This window comes from Haemaphysalis longicornis, unplaced genomic scaffold (genome assembly GCF_048455015.1).
Source record: "Haemaphysalis longicornis isolate Haplotype H1 unplaced genomic scaffold, Haemaphysalis longicornis Haplotype H1 scaffold_3, whole genome shotgun sequence".
Lineage (NCBI taxonomy): Eukaryota > Metazoa > Arthropoda > Arachnida > Ixodida > Ixodidae > Haemaphysalis > Haemaphysalis longicornis.
In genome coordinates, this window is record NW_027526335.1 from 170027481 (window position 1) to 170046887 (window position 19407).

General features: G+C 49.6%; 1 protein-coding gene across 2 annotated transcripts; it reads right to left on the reverse strand.

The window, feature by feature from the left end:
* Positions 1-694: 694 nt before the first annotated feature.
* Positions 695-7595, reverse strand: LOC144173528 (uncharacterized). 2 transcript variants are annotated; one of them, XM_077701912.1, is made up of 3 exons: positions 7430-7595; positions 5913-6520; positions 695-2327 (listed from the first exon to the last, which is right to left on the reverse strand). In XM_077701912.1, the coding sequence occupies exons 2-3, from the start codon at positions 6150-6152 to the stop codon at positions 834-836; spliced, it is 1734 nt and encodes a 577-aa protein (XP_077558038.1). In that variant the 5' UTR covers positions 6153-6520; positions 7430-7595; the 3' UTR covers positions 695-833. Both variants share the same exon structure in this region, with proteins under 2 accessions (XP_077558038.1, XP_077558039.1).
* Between the last annotated feature and the right edge of the window lie 11812 nt (positions 7596-19407).

Here is a 19407-nt window from a genome sequence, read left to right on the forward strand (position 1 = left end):
AGTTTTAACCACCTGGGGATCTTTGACGTGCGCCGAAATCTCGCACACACGGGCGTTTTTGCTTTTCGCCTCCATGAGAAAAGCGGCTGCCGTCGACTGGATTCGAACGAACAAGTTCCTCACAAACACCTCAACTCCCTCCGTATCTGAAGTCTAGTCTGCAAGGAAACCTACCTTCAAACTTGATTTGGTGGAGAGGCTAACTTCATTTAAATTCACCTCCCCCTGTCCCCGGGGGAGATAAATGCGCATCTCGTGGTTGTTAGCAACGTGCACTCCAATTGCACATATAAATATTGGAGGACATATTATGGACATATTAGTAGAAATTATGAAGAAATGAACGTGGGCAGGGTATGTAATGCGAAGGCAAGATTATCGTTTGTCCTTAACAGTAACAGAGTGGATCCCTAGCGCGTGGCAGAGGGCGGCAGAAAGTTAGATGGGCACATGAGATCAACACGTTTGCGGGGATAAGGTGTTTGCAGTTAGCACAGGACCGGGATAATTCGAGATTAAAGGGAAAGGCCTTTTCCCTGCAGTGGGCGTAGATAGGCTGATGATGATGATGATGATGATGAAGGAAGTTCACTTGATACCAAGATCACAGCATCAATTGGATTCTTGATGCAAATTTATTTGATATACAAATTACAAGGCACACACAAGAATCAGTATCAAGAACGAAGCCCGTAAACACAAAAATATAAAAGCATAAAACTGTCGCACTCATAATAAATACGGAACGACGGCTTTGACCCCCCTGCCACATGCCAAAAAAACTAACTCGAATAATATTGTTCAAACGTCTGAAACTTTAGCCCATGATACGTTCAAAACTTAGAGCTGCAGTTAGTGGAATTGCCGACCTTCGAATCAGACGGGCAGTTGAACGCCTTCTCGAAGGGTTCGAAGTTCGTAACAGCCTTGTTGCAGCGCGGCGACTCTGCAATACCGGATTCACTGAACTCGCAAGTACTGTGACAGAACGTGAGGAAAAAAAATTGCTCGGCACTGTAGTTAGCCAGTCCTTTCAAAGGAAGGTCTGTGGCAGCATTGCGAAAGCGCGCGTACGCTTCGTAAGCTACGCGCAGCGCTGAAAGCTCAGGAAAGGCGAGGTCGGTGTGTACGCATGGTAATAAATTCCGTAAGCCTTTGCGTGAGGTTGTATCTGTGGTCGCAAAGACGCCGTCGCCGCCTCCGATGAGCATGGCGGTGTCGAGTGCTTTGAGTACTTCAGTGGCGTAGATCATGGCGCTGGTGCCTTCCAAGTAGAAGAGAGGCGAATTGAGGGCGGCGACCGACACGGAAATGACGTTCGATAGCGGGTCGTACGATGTCACGTGTCTGGCGTCAAGCCGAAAAATCTTGGAGGCGTCACCAAGTGACACGCTGGCGTTGCTGTGGTCGTGGAGTCTAGTCTCCACCCACTCGTTGAAGAAGTCTACAGTGCTGGCGTTGGTCATGCGGAGGGAACCTTCTAATTCTAGATCTTTCTGAGGCCAGATGAAATCAGTGGTTTTTTCACGCGTGGCAGACAAGGCGTCTCTTGAGGTGTTGCTTTTTTTCTCAAGAGAACTCATTTTCTCAACTGCGACCGTCCGAATGTTTTGTAGGTGAATCCTGATTGCATGCCGCTGCTGTTCGGTGAACGTGGCTTTGTTAATTGCTGCCAGAGAGTCGTAATATATGCTCTCCAATTGGGCAGCACACATAGTACGCAAGAAAAGTCTACGCGCAGAGTCGCTGTTCAGGAAGCTGGAGACCTTATCGCTCGCGAATGGACCCAGAGCTTGCAGGAACCACCAGATCGTGTGGTAGAAGACATCCAACGGTGTGTGAGTGGCAAAGATCCTGTCCATCGCAGCCAGGAGACGCCCGTTGGCTAAGAGGACAAAGTCCTGTTCAGAGACATTGGGAGTGACGGCATACGCAGACTGGAGAATCGTCAACCAGTTGGCAACAGTCACACCTCGCACGAAAGAAGATAAGTTGCTGAAGGGGACAAGAAACGGCGCTGCCACTGTTGCGGCGTTTTTTAGGGTTTCGAAGATGTTACGTTGAACGTCTGCGCTTCTTTCGGCCAGGAATCTGTAGTACTGCTGGGATGGCTCTCGCATACGCAGAATAGAGGCGTTGAAACACCACAAGTAGGAGTCGTACGCATCTGCGGCGGACAGAAGGTCCTGGTGGAAGGCGTCCCAGAGTGGTGGCATGGGCGACGGAAGAATGCGGACTACGCGACTACCGCCGAAATGCGAGGGCGGCGAGAGCTTGAGCCGGAACCAGAGTGGTAGGGCCCACTCGACGGAGAGCTCCACAAGCGCCTGCAGAGAAACGTTTACTGTCACAATGGCACCACGTGATACCGTGCACAGAGGTGTGTCAGAAGTGATTTTTTTCCATTTTCCCCAAATTGTCTGCCTCAAAGCGAGGATGTGGTTCAGTTATCCAGCTGCCGCCGGGAAGCAGAAAGGAAACAAGAAAAATTTTCTTTTAGATGCCACTGCATCTCATTCACTCGCCTTGTCCCTCCATACGGCGTTGTCCACACCTCCCCCTACACTATAAAAAAAATAGTTTGCGGCGCCAGCTTTCGATCCCACGACACTGTGGGGTGAACGCGAGGTTCATGGCGCTCTTCCCACTGCGCCACAAAACCGAGACAGAATCAAATGCTACGAACGCGCCTTATATCCTGGACTCATTCAAACTACGTCAAGAAGCTACTGATACAACGCATGATGGGGCAATGATTACCACTTGCAATAAAAGAAAAGAAGCTTCCACTTACAGCAACAATGATGGAGTAAAGGTCGTTGCTACAGCGAAGCCCCAAGCATACCACTTAGAGAGATTGACCAAGATTGGCCAATAAAACATAATATTAGTCATAAAACATAATAATCATACGCGTTCCCGACACGTTTCACGCGATTCCAGAATCAATCCAACGGAAACACCAAGTGGACCCCACGATGCGTCGCATCTACACAGGGTTCCCCTCGCGGGGAGGTGGGCGCAATTTCTTTATTCTTATTTCTGCCCCGTTTGCACCACGCACTTGTACGCTTGTAGTACGCATTATAAGATGAGTCCAAAAACACGCATAACTGCAGAACTCGAACTTCTACGCTCCAGTATCCCCGTTTTTCCGCCCGGTTAGGCAATGCAGGTAAACCGAATCGGACATCTTTAGCCACTGGAGAAGATGCTCCACAATGAATGATTCCGAATGACGACAAATACGTGGTACGTCACCGGCATAGTGTGCGTGCGAACAACTGTAACACCAACAGATGCGCATCGTTATGGACGACTGACCCGATCTGATGCCTGTACAGAGGGTATTCAGTTGTGCATACTATGATGAAATACAGATGGTTTACGACGTACGTAGGAGCCTTGACAGAAGACTCCACATTGAAACAAGATAGAAAGTTTTCTGCTCCTCCTGACAGTCCATTCCTTTGCTTACGCATTACAATTGCGAGAACCAGCTGGTTATTGCTAGCAACATCACGTTGGTTCCAATGAAGTAAGAATAAATTTCACATCAGAGGCTCTAAAGAAACGTATGCCGCAAAATTGCAACGTATGTCTGTGTCTGATAAGCCGAGTCAGAGAAAGCTCACAAATTTTAAGGTAAATCTATTTGCAGGTTCCCATCATTATCTCTTGATTATAGCATATGCTTCTGAACTTTGGCAGACGCTTGATGGAAAACTAGTTTTGTACAAATTTTAAGAACCGAAAAGAGGCAGAAAGCACAAGCGCCGCGTCTAAAATTCGGTTTTTGGAGTTCAAGAGGATTTCACACAACGGAGCCTTTCAGCAGCGAAATCCGAGGGAGATCGTGACGTCACCGGAGGCGGAATTCCGCTCGGCCAGCTCCCTCGCTCACATGGAGGATGCGATCTCGCATCCTCGTCTATCTCGACAGCAGGGCTGGCACAGCACCGCCGATTCCGCGACGGCGACAATTTCTGCGAAAGATTCTACGTACTGATCTTGTCAGCCGCCCAAAAATTGGCCGTGGACGCGATGCAGGCGCTACCGCGGGTAGATAAGGGCAAGCAACGCGCGAGGCCGTGGGTGGGGAGACGCGCCCTGGGAGCAGCCAGCCAGTGCCCCTACAGGCCCACATACAGGTTTTAGGCTTAAACCTGCGGTAAATATTCGATTGCTGCTCTCGCAAGCGGCGCAGTTGATGATTTTTAATGCAAGTTACCATCGCATTATTACACCCTTTTTTGTATGTGCCGCTTTGTTTGTGCCTTGGGGAGCAGTCTTCGCCACTACGCGGCCGCGGCCGCCGCTCACACAGCGACCGTGCTGGTGGTACGCGCGGCATTTTCAGTGCTCTTGTCCGGTGCGCGGCGTATTTTCGCGTCCAGTGTTGTAAAACGCCATAAAAACAGAGCGCCTGTAACCGCTTTAGAACTTGAGTCGCGGCCAGTTGCCCGACGAGCAGACGAAATCCCGCCGCCTCCATCACCTAGCATCGGATCGTCTGTAGCTCGCGAGCAGAAGCTCCGACCTCCGATCACAGCGGTGGACCTGAGAGAAACCGTGACGTAGGGTTCACGTGACGCGCACACCTAGAAGCCCCACGGCGGATATCTGAATCATGTGAATAACCCTTTAACAGTTTCCCGGGATGATGAGCAGTTTGGAAATGGGACTTTATAGAGTGCGCGAGGGCGGGGGCATACGGCCCTAAGTGTCCACGGATAATGTGTGTGCGGATTATATAAGGTGCGTACCGAAGTGAACCGATAAGGTGTGTGTAAGGCGCGCTATGTGCGCGATGGTTATTAGATAGCTGGAATTACAGCCTTTATCGTTCTATGTATTATGAGAACCCACAGGGACAAAATGGGGTGCGTTTCCGGCTTAACCTCACGCACTAAAGACGCTAATTGTAGCCGAAGGTCAAAGGCATTCTTTGGGGAGCCACGAAAACAGAGTCGACGAAAAGCACGTACATTGAAAAATTGGCCGCGTATCTGCTCATTCGCTGCGAATGCCGTCGAAAGACGATAGCCTTCTGCAGCCCCTGTCACGTGACTTGCTCTCCTCTATACCCCGCGCACCTGCCACGCTCTTGCCCTGCCATCTCGCTCCTCCAACAATAAACACAGGGGGAGGTTTGCTCAGGTCTATTCAATTTTGCCGCGTTCTGCTGCTCGCGCCATCTACTGGCACCCTTTGTTCCTTTTTTAAATCGTAATGCGGCCACGAGGGGTGTGCCGCCAGCGCTTTTTGTATTTTGATGTAGAAACATTTTTACGGGGTGTTTTATTACTCGCTAACGCGAAAGATAAGCAGCCACGTATTGTTAATAAAGTAATAATGCAAATATCAGCTACGTATTGAGATATTGTTCATAATATGCCTCAAGCTCCATTTTTGCTCAACAATGTTGACAAGAATGAACATTGCCACCAGATTTCGTAGTATGGAAAAGCGTTGCATATATAAGCGTCTCGTTCAGAGTTCTCTTCAATTTTGGCTAGGTGGTTGAATCAATGGAACGGCAGTTAGATGGACAAATTGACAGACATAGCCACAGACCAAACTTTTCGCGTTTAAAAAGCCTAAGAAAGACTGTCGTTTTCAAAGATCTTCCAGAGTAGTGGGAATATTATTAATTAGGTAGTGGGAATATCTTCCAGAGTAGTAGGAATATTAATAGGAAATGTGCACTTGGCGCAAATGGGAAAGGGTCTTGTCGTTCATCTCCGTGTGAGGCTTTTCGGCACTAAGTATGGGGTAGTGCAGGCACAGGCTTAGGGGAAGCGTTAGGATATTAGGCCGCTATTGTAGACACTGTTCCAACATTTTCTTCTCAAAGCAGCTGACAGAAGCATTTTAGAACAAGAGGAAAGAGACAACTCCAGCATCCTTACCCGCAGAGACGTCGAGTAATTGTACCTGAGTAAAGCATTCCCCTTCTGATCGTCGCCGATGGTGGGCCAAGCAACGCTGCGGTTGGCCACGAGTTCGACGAGGCGTTCTATTCTCGCCTTTCCACAGCCCGTGCACAGCATGCAAGCCTGCATCATTGCGGCTGGCTTTGAGAAGCTGTCGGAACTTGTACCCAGGGAAGACGTCTCGTTTCCCAGCCTGTCGGCCCAGTCGAGGATCATCTGGGACACGATGTCTGCCGCTAGCCGGCCGTAGCGGTTTCTGGCCGCCTTACAGACAAACGTGCCGAAGTCGTCGCACGGTCCCGTACCCGAGTCGTTATCCAGGCTTCGGTCGAGAATACCGAGCACGAGGGCGTGACGAATGCAGTCCGGGGTGGCGCAGACACCAGTGTCGTCGTCCCAGTCCGGGCGGCCGCCCAGTGGAAATATTCTTACACCGTGGCCAGGATGAAGACGATGAGGGCAACCTCGGCGATGATTGCGCCGGTGAGGTACACTTTGAAGCGGTCCGCGGCCTCCACCCTGACGCTGCACACTCCCCTCGGTGACAGCGGGGCGCACTCGCTGCCGTGCCCCTCCGACGACGACTGCGTCGGGAATAGCGTGCAAGAAACGCACTGTCACCGCTCCTTTCACCACGGTGTCGTAAAGACTATTCGCTGGACAGAAATGGTGTCAGCTGTAACTAGCCCCGAAATACTTAGAGATTAAATCAGCCAAAGCGCACAAATGCAAAAGCGAGAAAAGCACAAGTCTCGCCTCGTCATGGTGTGTGGAGGCACGCGTGATGAATTGCTTGAACCGACTGATAGAGTGGGAGTTTCAAAACGCACGTGCAATGCATCGCACTTGTGGAACTCGTACGACAAACGGCTGCAACGTCGGCGGTCCGGCGGCGCCAGCACGCACACAAAAGTTACGTGCACACTAGCGTCGAACCTGCCGTGCCGCCCTGCCGACGACCGCCAGAGGAGTTCGCCGCGCTGCGGGTGAAGGCTGCGGCCGTCGGCAGGGCGGCACGGCAAGTTTGACACTGGTGTGCACGTAGCTTAGCGCGTACGCGCCGTGCTGTGGAAACACCTATTGTGGTTCGCTGGTACACTTTATACAGTGGTTAAAAGCGGGTTTTAAAATTGCCCCTAGAATTTTCAAAGCTTGGGCCGAAGTCAGAAGCCCTTGATCTGTTGAATATCTCAAGGAAGCACCGTGCTTTTGGATCTATCAAGAGCCGCTCACCGCGATTTGACAAAATGGTTCTCTCCGCCTATACCCGAGGTATGCCCAAAGAGAGTTGGCTCGGAACGTTCTTACCGCGCGAGGGGCGTGCAAAAACAAGTTCTCTTGAAAACATTAACTCACAGAGATGGCAAAAGGATTAAGAACGGGTCAGTTTTCCTGGTTACACTCACGGGCAGCTCTCCTAACCACACCAAGCCAGCACACGTACGTGTTCAGGGTTTTAGTAAAGGGGGGGGGGGGGGGGGGGGGTTACTTACATCTCCAGCTGGAGGCGCGGCGATGCTGCTCCTTGCTTCACTAAAATCTCGAGGACCTGCGGGGGTTGCCGGTGTGGGTTCCAATGGTGGTGGGTCGACGACAGCATCCGGGGGCAAGCTGAGGGCTGGCAGCGTGTCGGATGAGAAGGGCATCGAATGCTAGCGTCTGTCCTTCGTCGCAGGATCTAAAGAGTGAGGAAAAGGAAAGATAGCGGTCGGCACTAAGTACAACTCCCCAAGGAGAGAAAGCACTAAGCGCTTCCGATGAATTGGTAATGTGAAATCATTATTGTCCAATTGAGCACCGCTTGAGGGCGGCTGCTGCAAGGTTTCATCTGTACTTCTGTGAGTTCTACTTCGGCGTACCTGCGGAGTACAGTGTTGACGGCTGGCTACCGCTCGCTACAGCCGAGGTTGCGGCCGCAAGCGATATAGACGCATTTCAGACTGCCCAGCAGTGCAGTACGTGCTCAGAGAGGCAAGGCTCGGTGGTGAGTGTTGCGCCGCTGGGGTAGGTATGCTCCTTCTGTGGATATGAACCGCTGTGTCAATGTTGGGGCTCACACGAAACGGAAAATCACGGCTGTTGCCCAAGGTTGTGGGGTTTGAAGGCAGCATGAAGACAAAATACGCTTGGGTCCCGATAACAATGTTAGTTATTTTACCGGAAAATTTAAACAAATCAAAACATATCAAAGAAAACCTGTGAAGCAGTGGAGAATCTCTCGCCACTTTCCCGCAAATTTTTTATGACATCAAAGAAACTTGTTTGTACGATCGGTGGCCGTTGACCTGAACCACCTCCAAGAAACATGACAGTAGGAGATTGTAGTGGAATCTCTAGTTTAGTTTGACCGTATCACTTGAATGCGAACGGGTAGAACTGATAAAAGTTTTAGCGCTGGCCCATATGACGTCACGTCTGCCCATACAAGCCACTGCAGCGAGAAATTTGAACGTGTTATAACACCTCTTGTATTCTTTCGGTTAAAATTCTGTAAAAATTCGGAGATTTTCCGATTAGTGTGTAGCAATCTTATTACGCTTGTCTAAGTGTGAGTTCTTAACAGCCATATATGGCTATAAGCAGCAAAATACGCTGGATCATTTCATTGTTTTAAGTTTTCGTTTGTTTCTTTTATGATGTAAAATTCTATCATGATAGCGATGAATTGCGTTTGCATCACTGCTTGTTTTTTCTGGAAGATCTAAGGCGTATATGCAGGATTGGTCCGTTGGCGCTATTTTTACTCATATTTCCGACATTCTTTTCCGCGTTGTTTACTACGGTGTTCGTTTTTTGGGAACCCATGTATAAGATGCATCTTTTTGATTTTATTACATCATTTCTGTGAAAAGTTCATTTTTTTCTAACGCGGCAGCTGGCGGCGATCAGATCCCCATTGGTCTCCTCCGCTACCTCAATGAAAAACAATTCGCCTCGCTACCCGACTGCTACAACCACCAGTGGTATCACGGCCCGGTACCGGCCTACTGGCGCCACGCGGATATTACTTTTCTCCCGAAGCCCATTCAGCCCATCATTACCGACAATCAGCCTCATTTTCTTGACCTTATGCGTTGGCAAACTTTTTTTAACACTTTGTCGCACGCCAGCTCACCGACTACGTTGAAAAGAGTGACTCACTACACCACATAGTCTGATTTTCGGCCCCACCTGTCCACCCATGACATCCACCTGCAACTTAAAGGGCAAATCATTGCCAACCTCAGCAAGACTCAGCCCAGTTTCAATGTAGCCCTAGGCGTGCAAAGGGCTTCTGACAATGTCATCCATAAGGCCATTCTATCCAGGCTACGTGCCCTGAAATTCGGAGCCGCCACCTACAATAACGTGCGCACCACCTATCTCACGGACCACAGAGAACCCCTCATCTAGGCCCTGACACCTCGGACAAGTTCAGCACACCAGCAAGGGTACCGTGCAAGGCTCAGTTATATCACCCCTTCTTTTCAACATCAGCAAATAACACTAACACTTGTGGTAAACTTGTGTTTCAGTACCGATGTACCCAGGCCAGCGATGGGTCAGGGTAGCGATCTTTCCGTGGCCGACGTCCACACACCCTCGTCTCACAGCGATACGACCACATCGTCTGGCGTTTCAAGCAGGCATAAAAAGCCACGCCCCGCCGGCATCGCTCAAGCAGACCACCTTTGGGTAATAGACGCCGAAGTAGCAGCGCCGCTGTACCAGGCCGTCATATCCCAAAGCTCTTCTAGCAGGTATAAGAAGCCGCACGACCGGAAGAAAGCCAAACCGAAGGATACCACTCAAGCTGAGAAAGCCCCGAACGCTGCCTCCGACTCACTGGTCAAGCAAGGCCAGCGTTACGCCGTGTCGTTACGCCGTGTCGTTACTTGTGCTCCCCTAACAACTCAAAGAATACAGAGGCGGCGAAGCAGCAGTCAACAAAGTGACGTAAGCATGCGAGCTACGGCGAGTCGAATACCCCGGCGTCTGCTCTGCAGGCTTTTTATCTTTCGGCGCGCGCGGTTCTCGAACCGCGCGGTTCTCGAACCGGGGAGCACTACCACCCCTACTTGAACTTACACCGAGCATCTCAGACGCATTGTATGCGTAGGACCTTACTATACGGACAAACAGCGGATCTCTGGCCAACCAAAAAGTCCACCTACAGCAAGTCATCACAACCACCACTAACTACCGTATTTACTCGATTCTAAGTACCCCCTTTCTTCCACGATTGCGATGCCGAAAGTGAGGGGGGCACTTAGCTTGAAAAAAACAAATCCCCCTCACAAACACTATTTGCGTAGGTATTTTGACTAGACGGGCGCAAGGAATCATGCTTCATTTGGCAAATATTCAGGAGAAAAATTTGTACAGGCAGTGAACCTGTTGCTTGCGTCTGATACTCAGCCACCCTCCCTACCCCTCAAGTCTGTTCCACCGTTTGAGCCGTCGCTCTCTGTATCCCACAGTAGGTCTTCTGTTCTGTCGAAGTGAAATGTAATTGCAAACTTCCGATAAATAACATGGTCACAACATTACCTTGGACCCGCTAACACGCGGCCGAAATTCACCTTGATATGGTTGCTTAGAAAAGGGTGTGCTATGATTTGCAAGAACAGTTTTTTTCAAAATGTTTTTCTGAAATTAGGGGAGGGCGTTTAGAATCAAGGGATGCCTAGAATCACAAAAATATGGTATATAAAATCATGCGGCTTCGTGTGCTCTTCCTATCCTACGGGCCCGGACACGGGAACGGCCTCCCAACATTACCCCAGCCCCGACAGTCCCCATAAACGGCCAGCGGGGTCCTATTGTGCAAACCCCTTCGTATGGTAGGTATCCCTTATCACTATGATGGCTCAGCAGGAGCCGTGCTTCTCAGACTATGACAAACTGTATCGCAATTTCCACATCATCAAACGCATCTTCACGCGCCGGAGAGGTCTCAAAGAAGCTGATACCTGTCTAAATCTACAAGCAATGCTCTAGGGCCGCATGACGTACAGAACTCCATACTCGGCCCTCAAATGTCAAGAAACACCAAAGATTAGCATGATCACCCGCAAGGCTGGTAAAACTGTTCTGGAACTCCCAGTTTTTACCTCCACTGAACGACTATTAACATTGTAGGCCTACATAACACAGTATCGGAGCACACGGCCGCGCACACCAACCACCAGCTACAACGCCTACGACTCCCAGCAACCGGGCGACAGGTACTCGCCAAGCTAGGATACTCCCTCTCTCAAAAGGCGAACACTATACACTGCCTGTCGCTTCCTCATCGAACCGCCCTTCACGTTCTCCCGATACCCAGGCACATGCACCCCCATCTATAACGTAGGCCGCGAAAAATATCGGGTCACAAATATACCAATGGCCAAGGAGCCCAGTACACTGACGCTGTACGCTATAACACTCACCCCGTACACGCGGCTGCAGCCATCCAAGCAAACGGCGCCACTCTTGCTGCGCATACCTTCCTCACCGCCTGCAACGCCACAGCCGAAGATGCTAATTGCTCTCCTTGTAACACACGCCCCTTCCTCCAACATTACCGTACTCACAGACTCGCAAGCGGCTTGACCGCGCTTTGCATCAGGAAGAATATCCACTATCGCAGCAACCATGCTCTCTCAACGGCCTGAGCTACCACAGAATAACATCGTATTGCCGCGAACCACGCATTGGGTTTATTTGTGTTTGGCTTTTACCGCCCGGCAGCGCCGGTCTCTGTTATCTCTGTGCCAAGGGAAGCGCGTGTTCCATTCTTTCTGTGTCGCATGTGTTATCTGTTCTGATAGCATCACGAGAGCATTCCGAGAGCATTCCGATCTAACGTGAACAGCCCAGAGTAATCTTCTTGGATCTACAATGTTATAGATGTGAATCGACGGTTCGAGAACCGCGCGCGCCGAAAGATAAAAAGCCTGCAGAGCAGACGCCGGGGTATTCGACTCGCCGTAGCTCGCATGCTTACGTCACTTTGTTGACTGCTGCTTCGCCGCCTCTGTATTCTTTGAGTTGTTAGGGGAGCACAAGTTCGCTCCAATAAACGTGTTTTCCTCGAAGACAACTGCGTCGTCTGTGGCTTCGTGACAGTATGGATCCTGCCCGTAGATTCCTTCCTGGGAATGAGGTGGCGCATACCACCGCCCGCGACCTCATCCTCCGACCCTTTCCAGAAGAGGAAGACAGGCCCCTCCCTTAAACGTACACAGATATCCTCCGACACTACAGGGAGTCCCGCTTCACCTTATCCTCTCCCAATTCCTCCCTTTCCACGTCAGACGCTCGCACCAAGCAGTGACGGCAAAGCCACACCGATACTATCACCCTCAACTTCACAAAATCTCACCAACTGCCTACCTCTACAATTACCCTCGGTGCCCCGATACCCCCAACACAGCGCCCGACCTCGTACTGCTTTGTCACACCGACTACATATCCCCATTTCTCTCCTCTCTCGAGCAGTGGAAGAGCTTGCTGCGCAGAAGACGGCTTGGACACTAGGAGTTCCTGATCTGCTACTAATGGAACTGCTACTATTGGAACAGCTACAGGCAGACAGCATACAGTACTGGTACAGTGCAGTACACACGTACAGCACTCGGGTACTATGCAGTGCAGCTTAGTGACTACATTTCGTTCCCAATCGCCGGCGTAATGCACCAACTCACGATTTTTCCAGGCGTCAAATCTGTTTTGGTAACAGCGTAGTGTAAGAGATTGCGCTTGGTCCACTTTTTATTCGCAATTTTTATTCTGTCAAAAAGAACGCGAACATTTTAATTCAAGATCAAAATTATTAATAAACTTTTAAATTCAGGGTTGTAATTCCTAACAAACTGTGCTCGCTACTTTATTTTAAATTCGATTTCGGAGAGGACTGATTCTGCTACAGATCAAGAAAATTTTATACACTGCTTCTCCTCTTTTCTCTGTTTAGACGAAAAGTAATGCTGATATCAGTCACGAAAAGGTATTTAAAAAAACAAGTTTAAACGAGTTTAAACGAGGTCTCCTGTCTGCTCCCAGTTCTGCATAGCACATTATCATAACCACTGCTTCCGGTTTGGATGAAAGAGGAGCCGTACCTCTGTTTTGAGGTTGTAGCGTCGGCGGCTGGGAAGTGGCGTCGTTCACTGCTGCAACAGGTCCAGATCTCGGTGGCAAAAGTGTGACCCGGTCAGGATGTTGGTCAACCGGCGGTTTGAAATCCCCCTGAACGACTGCTACCTCACCAGGCAGGAGCGCCGTTTGGTAGCGACTGTACGGCACCTTTACCATCTCTCACCGTTGCTGCTCCCGGACGAGGCACTGCGGCGGTGGCTGGGTGCTCGGAGTCGCGCTGGGCCGACGGCGTAGCGACACGGCGTTACGCTGGCCTTGCTTGACCGGTGAGTCGGAGGCATCGTTCGGGGCTTTCTCAGCTTGAGTGGTATCCTTCGGTTTGGCTTTCTTCCGGTCGTGCTGCTTCTTATGCCTGCTAGAAGAGCTTTGGGATATGACGGCCTGGTACAGCGGCGCTGCTACTTCGGCGTCTATTACCCAAAGGTGGTCTGCCTGAGCGATGCCGGCGGGGCGTGGCTTTTTATGCCTGCTTGAAGCGCCAGACGATGTGGTCGTATCGCTGTGAGACGAGGGTGTGTGCACGTCGGCCACGGAAAGATCGCTTCCCTGAGCCATCGCTGGCCTGGGTACATCGGTACTGAAAGACACGTTTACCACAAGTGTTAGTGTTATATGCACACTAAAACTCCGAGGCCCAAGAATACTGAACTTTATATTTTAACCTTCTCAGTGACACTGTAGAAAAATAAGCTTATCTTTAATGCATATTTTCGGTAGTTTGTGAAATAATTCAGTTATATACTTATTGTCGCAATACAGAAGTGTTTTTTACTTCTCGTAATACATTATTGAGAATTTTGCCGTACCCAAAAACACTCTACTACTACAATGCAATGTAATATATTAAGCCGCCACCCCACGAACAAACACACACTCAAAGAACATTGTTCATTTTCCACATAAAATAACTCTTAGGAGAAGTGGCATAGCCAGAAATATTTTTCTCGGGTTCTGTACGCCGTCGTTAAAAAATAAAAATACAGCTTGCAGCCAAACCAGGTCTTGGTATTTAAAGCAGAAAAGTTAAAAATTTTGGAGAGTGTTCTCACACTAACGCACCTTCGTCACAACGCGCGTTCTTGGAAAAATTAATATCACTGATCGTATTCCATACTTTCCCGGCTGCTGCAAACGTTAGAAGCCTTGCCTAGGGATTTACTTACAAGACCCGGTAGTCATTGGTAAAACAAAGTTACGCGAAAAGGTAATTTCCCTATTCGTGTGTAATTGAAAAGTGAAAGAGAAAGGGTTAATTGAGGGACAGAACGTAAGGCTATTCAATTTCAAGTCACAATGCGCACGAATAATGTGCAGCACTAGACTGTATCTGTTATGCCTGCTCAATACACCACAAGAAGACATGGTGAATTTTGTTCGTTCTGATGAGAAATTTTTACCTTCGTGTTTCATTCGTCCATCATGCGCAGCTGATAAAGTTTTTAAGACTATCGCGCGAGCGCACGTCTGCACATAAGGCAGCGCATATATTCAGAAGAAATTTTATAGAAAAGAATTCAAAATCATGTCCAGGAAATTCTTGCTGGAGGGTTTAAGTTTTATGCGTTTTCAAAACACTCTATTGCACGCCTAACGTGGTTACCGGCGCTACCAAGAGGTAGAACTCCCGGGTCACCATGGCTCACATGACTCACGGGTCACGCTCTCACTTGCACATGAATCGTTTACCATCGCCGAAACGCGCAAACCTGTGGCACAGCCGCGCAGCTGTCTTTGTGCCGTTGAAGGACTCCCCAGTGTGCAACTAACAAAATCGTAAAGACGGTGGTGCTTCCACCACTTAGGCAATATGTGTGGAATTACAGGTTGGCCCAACCCCAATGCCTTCGGTCGCTTATCTTGGGAAGGCATACACCGCAGCAGTCGGATGAACAACTCGCCAAGTCCTTGCCATTCCAGCTGAAAGTCCTCCATGAAAGGTATTCCGCGCATCACAACGCAACACATTCCACGTGGTATTGACCTAACAAGCAATACTAATAGATTACAAATAACAGATCTGATCGCAAAAGACACGTTACTTGGTGTATTTTACATGAATGCTCACTATTTTGACCCCGAAACCATGACGATGGTCATCGGCACACGTAAAACTCACCCGAGAGGACATATTCACCCGCGAGGACATCTTCGTCCAAGCCGCACAAATATTTGCTATCGCTGAGGCAAAGAGAAACTTCAATAACGACACGCACCACAGCATCGTTCGTACACAAAGCCAAAAAGCCGTTCTCCAAACCTGCGAGCGAGCACTGCACAGGGGGGAATCCGCATCGCGCGACATGATTTCACGGCAGTTGGTGTACACTTGCCCCCCATATACCTCGATTAGGTTCCCCTCACCCTTGGCCACCAAAGCGTTGATGGGAATCAGTGAGCCCACGGGGCTAACCGGCGAAACGAGAAACCCTACCAGTCCTACATTGTCCGAGCTAAAAAGCATCGTTGCCGTACGGTGCAGATCCGCCTTTTTGAAGAATATACCCTGTACACTGCAACGTTACTGAAACAAAAAAACGTTGGCACACTACATACTCTCTCCTACACGTTTGATCGCACTGCTTCGTCGCTAATCCGACAGGCACAGCACTGCCAATGAATGCCTTATTGTGTCCACATCTAAGGTCAGCCCGGCCGACCGAAGAGTGCTCGTACTACGGAGGCTATCAGTGTCGTCAATCCATCTTGCAGTCCTACCCCGTTGCCGTAGACGCCAAGACCGCCATCAGCCGGTCCTCACCGATGCACCTCAGTGCTGCTTCATTGAAAGATTCGGTCGCTCTAAATCATAACCAGTGACAATGCTGGTAGAACTTCTTCATTTCCCGTGTTCAAGACAAGCTAGCATTGGAGCAGCCTCTCACACCTCAAGACGCGCCACCAGACGAAGCTGCTTCACCTTCTGCCTCTGAGGAGGCTGCCTGAGACTCAGACTACAGTCTTTGCGTTGTTCCCCTTCCCCACCATCGCTCTCTGTAGAATCAAGAGGATCTAGCCATTCCAACTAGGAAAGAGGACGCGGGAAAAGAGCGACGTCGTGATTACAGTAGGAATACGTGCGTGGGATCCATAAGCACCACAGTGGAAGTGCTTGCGGGATACTGGGTGAAGATGTGTGAGAAATGGTATAGTGAAAGCGCATGTTGGGGCCCATCGTACGATGGCCGCGTCGGTTTTAGAGGAGGAGCCTGGAGGCGGGTGGAGTATTTGTCTGCATCGGCAGTTTTGCTATTATGTGGCGCAGAGTTATGTGGGGTTGAAAAGGGGTTGGCTAGGGAATGGGGTAGTTACGACATTAGTCACTTCGGCAAGTGCTGCTGATACGCATGATTATGAAAACATGAGCTTTCGCACTACAAAATGTTGATGATGCAGTTATACCGCCTCACATTATTCCCTTTTCCACTGTGTTGTGCCGCTTAGGGCGGCTCCGCAACTAGAACTAACCTGGAAGGCGAAACGGTGGTGGAGGAAGGAGGTTGGCTGCCGTGACTGCGCTGCTTTCGCGTTGGGCCGAGCGGTCCACTGGCGAGAGACGGCAACTCCGTCGGCGTCATTGGCAGGAACGGGAAGGGTTCCGCCGTTGGCGGGATCGTCACCTTGGCCGATGTCGGTTGCGAAGAACGACGCCTCGATCTTCCGCGCTTCTTCGAGACAGCATCGGAGGACACAGTGCCGGTGGACTGAGCAGCTGGGCTGTCACTACCTCGGTGCTGGAGCGTAGGGCCGAGCGATCCACCAGCGACAGCCGTCGATACCAACTGCATGGGCATTGGTGGGGACGGGAGGGTTTCTACCGTTGGTGGGGTTGCCACCTTGTCCTGTGCCTCTTGCAACGAACGACGTCGAGACTTCAGGCGCGTCTTCCAGGTGGCATCGGTGCTCTCAGGCTGGTTTTTCAACATCTTGGTTGTTGTTGTTGTTGTTGTTCCTTCACAAAATGGCGCATACCCAATCAGGGGATCGGCCAAACATCAGTTGCTAATTCGAATGAGATTACTGCCTAGGTGGATGATTCGAGGAAAGTTAGAAAATTTTGGAAGCTTTTTTCTTCTTGTTTTTGAGGAATCGAGATTGGAAATTAGTCAATATTGAAATAACATAAATAAAGAAAGAAAGAAGGAAAGAAGAAGAAGAAGAAGAAGAAGGAGAATAAGGAGGAGGAGGAGAAGGAGGAGGAGGAGAATAATAATAATAATAATACAAAAAAAACGGCAATGGAAACTTGGTGGCTCGCAACTTCTTTCTTCTTCTCTGGAACGTGCCGGGTAGGAGCGTGCACAGAGAAGCAGGCACACTTCGTTTTTAAGTTTTTTTTGGTTGCTTAAGCAGTGATACTAGACAGGCAGTGATAATTAATCGGATTTTGACCAGATCTGTGAACCTGCTGTATAAAAAAATGCTTTCGTCTTGCACAATTTAGCGTGAAATGTATAATCCTTGCTTGCGAAGCTGTTTTTTAGAAGCAAACAACGCTGTGTCAAAATTCACATTTACTACTCGCTTAAGACATGCTCTTGTTAAAGATTTTGGGTTCTTGGATTCTTCAAATAATGCTGGTGTCGTGTTCAGAGTGAGGTTATCGACGTTAATGGTGGTCGACTTCAGTGGTGAGCCAAGCGTTATGTGCAAAAAGGCCAGTGGCGTAGCGAGGAATTTTTTTAGCGAGGATGGGCACGCTCTACCAAAAGATGGCGGGAGGTTGTGTTAGGCACGCCAGGATTTTTCGCATTGTTTTCTATCCAGCTATGCAGCACAGTAGCGCACGATTTGAAGGTCATTGCGCGATCATCGACCAGCCAAGCGGGCCAGGGGCCTAGCGGTTCTTCTCGGAACCATAAAAATCAAGATTTCTCACTCTTCTTTTGCTCAAATGCTAAAAAAAATATCCCCGGCGACCAATTTGCCACCCTTTCTGCTTTAAGCTTTGCATTCGTTTTGATCAAGAACAGATTTGGTTGCGTCTTAGATACTCCGGCGATAACAAAATTGTCAGGGTAGATCTGCGAAAGCTGGTGTTTTGTCCTAGAGCTTCTTTTAACCAGTTCGTAAGTTGCATAAAGTACAGTATAAACATCTCATACAAAGGCCAAGAGCCCGAAAATCTGGCCTGACACCACCTTCTTCACAAAAGAGGATTCTGAGCCGCTGCTCTTCTCGGTCGGTTCTCGCGCTAAAACCATCTAATTGCGTTCGACCGCACTTGCGGTACATTTATATGATATGGCAATGAAGCAAGAGAATGTGCGTCCTTTTTCATCAAGGTATGGTGTTTTGTTAGTATTCCTTGCTGGTATATACAATCTTCTGATTACCTTATTGCTCTACTGTTGAGTATACATATTGTTACACGTTTCTTAAATGTCATTCTAGTTCTGGCTGTTTAGTCGAACAGACATGGTTTCAGTAAAATTGCGGTTAGGCAAATACAGAATGCCGATTATAACCAAGAGGGTGGCCAAGGAATCAAGGAATAGTGCCAAGAAAGGCAAAGCTCCGCAATAAAGAGAATTGTACATTTTGCTGATCTGGAGGCAATAGAAGATGAGTGAAAGGCAATGCTTTGCACACGTACAGCAGATATTATTTAACTGCAGTAGTCAGAGAAAGGCGATGTCGGTATTCAAAAAAAAAACATATCAATGATTGACAGTTGACTAAAATACAGTGACACGCTCTGTCATGTTATTACACATTTTGGAGCACGTGCGACGAAGCAGTCACCTTTCGCATGGGCTCCGTGATTTTTCGTTTCTAGTGGCGCACTTTCCTCATATCCCTAGCTACAACTCATCGTGTCGTGTTCCGGACGTCACCAGCTACCCGTGGAGCCCTTTCTCAACAAGCTCGGCCCTCTGGCCGCTTGTCGGCCGTCCACTTCGTCCCTCGACCACGCCAGGCTGCGCTAGGCCTACTCAGCGCAGCGGCACTTCCCACGCCGGCGGGTGGCGACTGTCGGCGCATGGAGGTTGCACGTGCCACAATGGAGCAGGCTTCGCCTTCCTCTGCCCGCCTCAGCGTGGCGGTTACGGCCATGGAGGGAGTCGCGGTGGAAGGAGAAACCATCTCAGCAGAAGAGTATGAAGACGACGCCGGCTGGCTTACAAGTCACCGCCGACGCAATAGCCGCGCCCTATCGCGCCTTGGTTCGACGACGAAAGACTCCGCCGGGCATTCGGCGGCTGGCAGCGGTACGCCCGCACGTTCACCCCAAGGTAAGAAGCCTCACCGACTCCCTAAACGTCTCTGGCAACCACGGCTGCCCAAGGAGGACATCAAAATTGTCATTCGCCCCCGCGATGGCCTGGATGTAACCAAAGCGAGTGAC